At 28.2% G+C, this 9,231-nt stretch overlaps 1 protein-coding gene across 1 annotated transcript; it reads right to left on the bottom strand.

Moving 5' to 3' along the window:
• Nucleotides 1-2,821: 2,821 nt before the first annotated feature.
• Nucleotides 2,822-4,976, bottom strand: LOC136081463 (uncharacterized). Its single transcript, XM_065798777.1, has 5 exons — nt 4,702-4,976; nt 4,388-4,561; nt 3,952-4,301; nt 3,574-3,771; nt 2,822-3,018 (listed from the first exon to the last, which is right to left on the bottom strand). The coding sequence occupies exons 1-5, from the start codon at nt 4,974-4,976 to the stop codon at nt 2,822-2,824; spliced, it is 1,194 nt and encodes a 397-aa protein (XP_065654849.1).
• Nucleotides 4,977-9,231: the final 4,255 nt, after the last annotated feature.

Here is a 9,231-nt window from a genome sequence, read left to right as displayed (position 1 = left end):
TTATGTCGACAGAAAATATGTCTGACATATTTTATGTCAGCAGAAAATAATTCAGACATAAAATTATGTCAAAATATGTCGATAGAAAATATGTCTGACATATTTTATGTCAGCAGAAAATAATTCAGACATAAAATTATGTCAAAATATGTTGATAGAAAATATGTGGGACATATTTTATGTCGGCAGAAAATATGTCTCAGACATATTTGACAGATAACAACCCTGAATTTACTCGTGTTTATTGAGATACAAGTTATTTTTTTTAAGTTATATTTTTATAGAAATTATCTATTATTACAAAAGTTTGTTCAAAATTCTTTGACTAAATGGTGTTGTAATGTAGCTAGAAACGCCACAAACATGGCTTGCAACAAAATCTAATGTTTTTTTAAGTTTTGCGTCAAATGCAATTTCGTACACCCAGTAGGCTACAACTAAACTTGTAAGCGCACTTAATACTGTCTTGGATTTTGCTGTTAACATGCCGTCGAGCATTACGTTTATTTCGGCATCATCAACGTTAAAAACATTTGCTTCGCCTGCACATCTGATGGTTATTGATGGAGTGGAAACTTGTGGGTTCTGTAATTACAAAAATGTATAAATTATTAAAGTACTAATTTCATTAATAATTATTCATAATAAAATCGTTAGTATAAAAGACTACAAACTTGATATTCAACCTTATTTGAAGAAAAGAAGCGATCGATGTCTTCACTAAATACAACTGGTAAAAGAAGCAAAGAAGCCGATATTCTCTGACCTGATATTATATATGTATACGATAACATGTGCAAAAAAATAGTCTATTCTACAAAAAATATATTTATTATATACCATCAATATCAACATTTGATGATGCACCAATACCATTTATCAAAATATTGACGGTTTGCAAAAACAATGTTTTTTTTATTGAAGGCAACTTTGATTTGCAAATGTCCAAAATTTTGTCTGAACGATTTTAAAAAAACTTCATTATCTTAATTTTCAAATCTAAACCAGTGATTCGTTTTGCTTCTTCGAACAACTAAAATGAGCATTAATACCATTTTAGTATTTCTAGTAAAAATATTTGTATATATATATATATATATATATATATATATATATATATATATATATATATATATATATATATATATATATATATATATATATAATGATAATAACATTAATTGCAATAATTATAATAATAGGAATTATGCAAAAGGAATGTCAAAAATGAAGAAGTAAACAATAAATGTTTATAGTTTGTTTACTGAAAAACACAAAAACAACCTCAATTTCCATTGTTAAACAAGGAAACCTTTGCAATATGACTTGTGCAGTATTGGTTTTGATAAAAATTCTTCTTGATACATAGGTACGGCTCATTCTATCAGATATAATAGTCGTGTCAGGATGTTTACTGTGCTCCTTTAACATTAATATTACATGTTGCTTTACACTTGAAGAATCTTCTAAAGAGTCATTTGAAACCTGCAACATAAATCCGAATATGAAAATTTTTACAAAAAAATAATTACAAATTTTATCAAAATAGTACTTGGATATTACCTTCCATTAAAAATTACCTATTAAAGTTATTTATTGCAATAAATAAAGATATATAAAATAAAGTCAGTCAAATTTGAGTTAGCACAATGCTGGTTTAAAATTAAATAAATTGCAGTACCTCTAGTCATGTTATCTTTACAGGTTGATTATCATTAATCAGCTGGCTGTGTATCCTTTTGGATGCAAACTTTTTATGAGCTATAACAGACTCATCATTAGAATATTTTGCACGCTCCGATTTAAATTTAGTTCTTAGACTATCCAACCATTTTACCTAAAATAGAGAACTTATATACATATAAATCTTTATATGTATATAAATTTATGAATTTATATTCATATAAATCATAAAGTTTGCATAGAAAGTAAATATTATACAGTTTTACACCATACATATATGTAAACATTTTTAGAGATAACCTAACAAGATTTAGACTTTATAAGAACTTATTTAAATACTCACATATAACTTCGATGATTTGCCTTTCACAACTATGACACTGTCACATAGATTTGGATATGTTCGTACATCACAGATGATGGGTAGCTAAATAATAAATATATTATTTATTGGTAATTTAATCCCTTCAAAACTTTGTATTTTAAATATATTATTACATCTCTAATTATATGCCTCAGTAACTATAAATAAATTGAATATATGTGTTAACAGTTTCAAAACAGTTCAATTCATTCATTCTGTACAGAAGGAAGTTAGTTCTGTTAACACAATTACACACTATTCTGTGAGATGCGTTCTTGAAAAAACTAACGCCTGTAAAAGTTCTACCTGGGCCAACAACGAACAATGATGTTAAAATAATGACAATAATGACGATGATTTAACTACATAATAAAAGAAAATTTAAAAACTTACAGATCATATTGTATAAGATCTTCAAATAATATTCTCACAAGAGAATGCTCTGCAAATGGCTCTAATGAAGCCTTGTCCTTTGCTTTTTGTAGGGCTATAGAAATATGTTGGGGAAGAACGGGCATGCCATACACAAAAGGAAACACACGCAATATTTTCTCGTTCGTTGTTGATTTAATATCAAGCAATTATTAGACATAACTGCACAAGGTTGGGGCGCAAATTCAGAATTAGGAAAAAAATCTAAAACAATTTACTAAATATAATATGCTTAATATAAAAATAGTAATAATTACCAACTATAATGAAGAAATGACTTAATAACTTAGAACATAGGTATACAATGAAATGTTTAAAATTCATAGCAAGCTCATAAAATTATTAACCTATTGAATTTGAACTCCCTTGTTGCTCAGACCTTGAAGTGACAGGTATTTCATGAGTCCAAAGTTGTTCAGTCCCTAGAACAATTAAAATTTCATTTACACAATGCAATAGCGCCTCATCGTCGTCTATTTCTGTGCTATCAGAATTTAAAACTATCACAAGAGGGTTGATCAAGTTGAACTTTCTTTGTGCTGTAAAGAAAAAACAATATTTATATTATTACATAAATCAATAAAATTGCATAACCTTTATTAAATATAACGGTATTGTAAATATAAAAACAACCTTTTGTCTTTAAACTCAACAAATTATCAGCAACAAATTTTTTTTTCTGAACTATGTCGCTTGTCCAAACTTTGAAGTTATACATTTTTAAGAAATAACTAAACTAAATAAAAAGTAAATAACTTTAATCTAAATTATTAATATGTATGATTTAAAGACTGATGAAATTAATACTCTCCGACAACATTAACAACATCAACAACAGATAATCATTTTCATTTACAATCATTACATTAAATAAGATATTTAAAATATATATAAGATATTTTTGCAAATGTTAAAAAAACATAAACACCCAAACAAAAATTAACATAACAATAGTCTTGGGAGTTAGTGGGGTAGGTTGGGAATGAATGTTGAATTAAATAGTTGGGTTGAATTTTAAATATGTATTTATATTTAATATTGTAGAGTATTTTAACTTTTAACCACACTGTTGCGCTAAAATATCATATTTTCACCATTAACGTTATATGAACTAAGTGGCTGATAATTAATAGTAGCTCCTGGTGTATAAACAATCCATTCATCACTCTTTTCAGTAATGTAAGCATCAAGATGTGGGTTATAAGTCAAAGAATAATGGAGAATACAACATATAACCCATAGGCCATGCAAATATAAAATGAATTTAATTTCGGCAAACAGTGGAACGCATTCTTCATTAATTACATTATACACAACAAAGGTTTTTATACGTGATAACGTTCCATTACATTGCAAGCGATTGACAGACAGTATATTCTTTTAATTACTACTTATCTCAATTTCATACATTTGTTTAATTTTTATGCAAAGACTGGTTGGAAAAATTGAGTTGGGAAGAAATTGCTGTAAACCGAGAATAACTGGAGAGCTCTGAATCCATTCATTTGCTGGTGACAAAAGAGCACACTTAGCCATCTGGTGTCTCTCAGCAAGAGTTTTAGTAATGTTTCTAAAATTTTTCACACGATGAGCAATTTGTTTAAAATATTGATGTTTTGCTTCAAATCTTAGGCACCAAAGTAATCTAAGAGGACCAAATTGGGAAATCATTCGTGGATAATGAACAAGAAAATGTATCTTGGGTGTAAATGATTTTGGGTTTAATCGTGCTAATAACTCATGGTGCCTAGCAATAAGGTGGGTGATTACAGGAATCCACTCTATATCAATAACTGGTGAAAGAATAATTTGGCATATTTTTCTGCATAACAAATGTAGCAATCAATATTCGTTTTCATAAGGTCCAATTTTCCAATATATAACGAAATTTGATAAAATAATGACCACCTCTCCACAGCCTTTCCACTGATGTGCTTGTTATTTGATACTAAATTAAGTGGAACATTTGAAGGCAATGGTTTATTACAGCGTTCAGTAATCCCATATTTAAAATTTTTTAGTATATTTCTGAGCTCACAGACTGTCAAAAACTTATCTTTAACAAGGCCTTTTATAACAACACTAAAATTATAATTAAAATTATAAAATTATAACAACTCATCAGTCCTTCCAATATGTCATGTAATATGTCCTGGAGCATGGAATCAATTGGGTGAAAAAAATTTAAGATAGAAAATGGGCATTCTTTTTTAACTCCATACACAGGCATCAGAGTTGGATCAATTAACACAGAGTTAACGTGATAATCATGACTGGTTTTATTTCTTAAAATACATTGACTTTCAGTTTTAATATTACAAATGTTAATATGTGGTACCATGCAATTTCGACAAATACGGCCAGACGAAAAACATGCAGAGAACCCACCAATTGTATGTGCAGACAAATTATCACCAGAAAATGTAACAATGGAGCCTTTAAGATTGTGTGTTATACCTTCAACATTAATGTTAATACCTTCATTTTGAAGTATCATCAAATCATTCAACAAAGGTAGCAGAATTAGTGCGTAGCCGTGTTCTTTAATTATACTCTACTTTGAAATCAGTGCTAAATGAATGTGGTTCAATGATGACCAATATTTACTCTCAATATTGCCAACAATAAAGTAAAAAACACTTATTTTATGAGTTCCTTTTCGACTTCCTAGCGGGTTGCATATTTCAAGTTCATCACTATAGAAATGTAGTCTGATAAAAGAGTCACAGCAAAAATGTTTTATTCGTGACTGCCATACCAAACCATCGGTATAGTCATGTCGATAATCACTAACCTGTTTTTTATGCTGAAAACTACTCCAAACATCTTCACGTTTTAGATAACTTTTCAAAGTTGCCAATAAAGGAACATAGTGAAATTTAGTATTAGCTTGATTTTTATTTTCTAACGTAACAATAAATCTATTGTCAATTGGTGAGATATTATATTCAATTGGAGGAACATAGTCAAGGTTTAACTTCATATATGATTCCATTATATGGTCGGTGGATGTTGATTTTGAAATACGTTCATAGAAAGAATCTTCTTCAAGAATTTGTCTATACACATAATCTAGTTTCCAATCAATTCCACAATGTTTAAATTAACCCGATTTATTGAAGAAATACTGCTTTGATACAAGTCAAACAATGTTTGAACTTGCTCGAAAATTTGCTTTGTTACTGATTTTGGAAGCATAAATTTTTCTCTACAATATAGTTTAGTGTGACACAATTGTCTAGAGAAGCATTCACTAAAATCCATAAAATCACGCATTAAGGACTCGTCAATATTTAAAAACAGATTTTCTTCACACTCCCTGGCATCATATTCCTCTGTTTTCTGACTGTCCAATATTTCGGAGTCTGTATTTTTGAGTAAAGATTCATCAACAGCTGCTTTATGGCATTTATTAATGTGCCATTTAAAAGTATTAGCTGTATTATACAAGTACTTACATTCACCAATGCCACACTCTAAATTCATGAATTTATCTTCAGAATGCGAAAGAAGCATATGATTAACTAGATCACGACATGAGAAAAAGTGTTTTCGACAATAAATGACTTTACACATATATATAGACATCTGAATTATTTTTTGACTGAAATTACAAAACAATAAAAGTATATATATATATATATATATATATATATATATATATATATATATATATATATATATATATATATATATATATATATATTGAACCCAGTTTTAAGCCAAAACGTCAGTTAAAAAAATGTACATTTTCTGTTTATGTAAACACATTGAGTTTAATATCAAAACTATAGCAGTTATAATATTTCATACATAAAAACAATTTAGTGATAGGTTGCCAAATAAAAAAGTTTTTTCATAAAATGTTTAAAAAATAGTATATTTAGTGGTTTAAATAAAAAAGAGAGATACAATAAAAATATTACTTGAAAAAGAAAATAATAATTTAAAAAAGAGTACGTCTGGTCACCCTAATATATATAATATATAGCATACTAAGAATATCCTCATCCACATATCCTCGCCACCTAAGAATCCTACCATTTTGTCGTGCTTTTTTGCTTTGCAAGGGTAGAAAATGTTTAAGGTAGATATTTTCTCTAGCCGAGGTAGAATTTTCTACCTTAGTTTGCTAATAAAAGGTTTGCCGTTTATTTTTAGATTTGCGTTTAGGGTGCTTTTTCAAAACCCTATTACAAAGTAGAGAAATTCATACCCTAAGGCAGAAAAATTTACCTCAATTTCAATATTAGGATTAAGCAGCGGTAAATATACCTTAGGGTATATAAAAACACCCCGTTTTACCTTTATTTCTTAGTGTGTGGTACTCTAGGGCTCTTTTTAAAAACTAGGTAGTTTCATAACCAAGTAGGTTATAAGAAAATAGCACTATAAGCCAAAGTCTTATGAATCTCTTAGTACTAAATTACTTTTCAATTAGAAACTTATTTTATTAGAAGTTCGAAGAATATTTCCTAGTTCTTCACCAACATATAACACTAACAAGACAGAAAATAAAAATGAACCATTAATTACGATCGAGAACAGGTTTAAATGAGTGTTTAATTTGAACTGCAATCAAATGAAGTTCCATTTGAATGACAATAGAATTTCTCTCAAAATTTCCTTTAGCAAAAAGTTTTAATCTCAAAACCAATCGAATAGAAACAATAAAAATATGACTGATTTGGTAACTATTTGTTTTAACCTATTGCTCTTAAGTCCTTAATACAAGGTGGGGGGGGGGGGAGGGGGAAGGGTTTGAATAGAAAGTGTGGAGGCAAAAACTTAGTCCAGATCTAATAAATAGGGCGGGAGGGGGGAGGGAGGTTAATAAATGGGTTTGTGGTAATTTTTTTATGTAACAATGTAAGTATTTTTTATAATAAATTTTAGTTTATAAATCCAAACTCATCTTTTTTACAAAACACGCATAAAATATTTAAATCTAGCATGGCTTGCGGTCAAATGCGCATTTTCTAACAGCTGTTTTATAATAATTTTAATAGGATTTAATATGCTCATATAAGTTTTTTACTTTGGCAAGTAATAAATTAAAAGCTCATTTCCGACAATTCGATATTTACTTGGTTGACTATTTTTAAAGCTTGCTTGCACTGAAAGTTTTTGTTTTTTCAGTAATTTTCATTGATTTTTTAATTTTTATTTTTGATAACTAGTAAAAATTGATAAACGGGAGAGTCATAATAAGCTTGGGGTGCAGAAAAAATTTTTCCAAAAATTATTAAATGTCCCGCCCTTTTATTAAAGACTCGCGAGTAATTCTGTTGTTTTATAGTTTTAACATTTTAGTTTTAATTATTTTTTTAACAGTTTTGGTAACATTTTTATAATTCTATTTTTATTTTTTTTAGATATACATACATGATTTAATTACCTCAAATGTCAGTAAATTGTTATAAATGTAACGCACTAAAAAGAACAAAACAGATCTAAAAAACAGCATTAAATAAATTTTTTTTAATGAGGCAAAGTTTTGTCATTTTAAACTCAATTTGAATCAAAATATGCAATTAAAATGGTAAGTCCCAATGTGAAAATAATGTTGAAAAAAATATGAATGAGCCACAACTTCAAAACATCAATAACTAGAAGGAGAATATAGATGGTGCAACAAGCTTCGTAGCGTAAATGATAAGGATATTATATCTAGCAATGTTTCGGGTATTAATAATAATTTACAAATAAAGAGTGGTATGGGAAAGTAGGGAGCACTAAGCCGCTTAACATATTTTTGCATATAAAACTTTTTCAAGTTCAGAAGTAATAATTTTTTTTAGTAAAATTTACTTTTTAGATCAGTTAGCTAAGTAATGACAGTCATTGAAGGAGCTTTAAATTTGGTTACAATATCTTATTTTTTAATTTCACTTATGTCGTTAATATCTGGAAAAAAAAAAGTAGTTAAAAGACGGGGTTGTATTTTCTGACATTGAAATTTCGCTAACAAAATTTATCAATTTAGTTTTACTTTTAAATCTAATTAAAACAAAATCCCTATTATTCAGATCCTCCTTACAGACCTCTTCAATATCTTCCAAATTATCACTCAAATCGTTATCAGAATTGTTATGAAGGGATGAAACGTCACTTTCGCTGTTGTAGTGTATTGAATTTAATAGTCTATAATTAGTTCTAAGCCAACATAGAAGGTTTATTCTTCATATAATAATATCTAAACTAAAAATATGCAAACAGGTTAGTTTTAGTATACACATAATAAAACACAACAAGGATAATAATACTAACTAGCAGAAAGCAACCCCTAATACGGGTTACGGTCGGTCTGCTACTTAATTTATAGTGGCTGTTTTCCACAATTTAAAGTTGCGAAACCTTAAGTAATACCCTGTAAGGAAAACGCCTTCAAATTAAAAAATTAAACCATCTGTAAAATTAAAATAAATTAATTTACCAATTATTTAACGTTATTTGAGTAATTTACAACTGACATAGGTAATATCAGTGTATGGCAGAACCATTTTCCTAGACATTACTAAGTTCAATACAATACGTTTTTAGTTACTGACACAAAATATTAACACTTCATCATACCTTAAATTGACGAAAGATTAAAGCTAAATTCTTGTTATATTTTTTATAACATGAACTTTGATTAATAAGATTAATATGAAGAGAACGTAAATTATTTATGAGTTATTATTTTTTTGGTATCCCCTTGATACATGTTTCTTTAAAAAAGGAAATTGTCTTTAAAACGATAAATGCAC

This window comes from Hydra vulgaris, chromosome 06 (genome assembly GCF_038396675.1).
Source record: "Hydra vulgaris chromosome 06, alternate assembly HydraT2T_AEP".
Taxonomy (NCBI): Eukaryota; Metazoa; Cnidaria; class Hydrozoa; order Anthoathecata; family Hydridae; genus Hydra; species Hydra vulgaris.
Note: the sequence above shows the minus strand (reverse complement) of the source record. Positions and strands in the feature narration are given on the sequence as shown.

Coding starts and splice junctions, on each gene's coding strand:
- LOC136081463 (XM_065798777.1), bottom strand. CDS start 4,976: ATGATACTTCAAAATGAAGGTATTAACATTAATGTTGAAGGTATAACA. Junction 3,772..3,951: donor GAGCTCTCCAGTTATTCTCG/GTTTACAGCAAT, acceptor TAATTAATGAAG/AATGCGTTCCACTGTTTGCC. Junction 3,019..3,573: donor TAGTTCATATAACGTTAATG/GTGAAAATATGA, acceptor TTTTCTTTACAG/CACAAAGAAAGTTCAACTTG.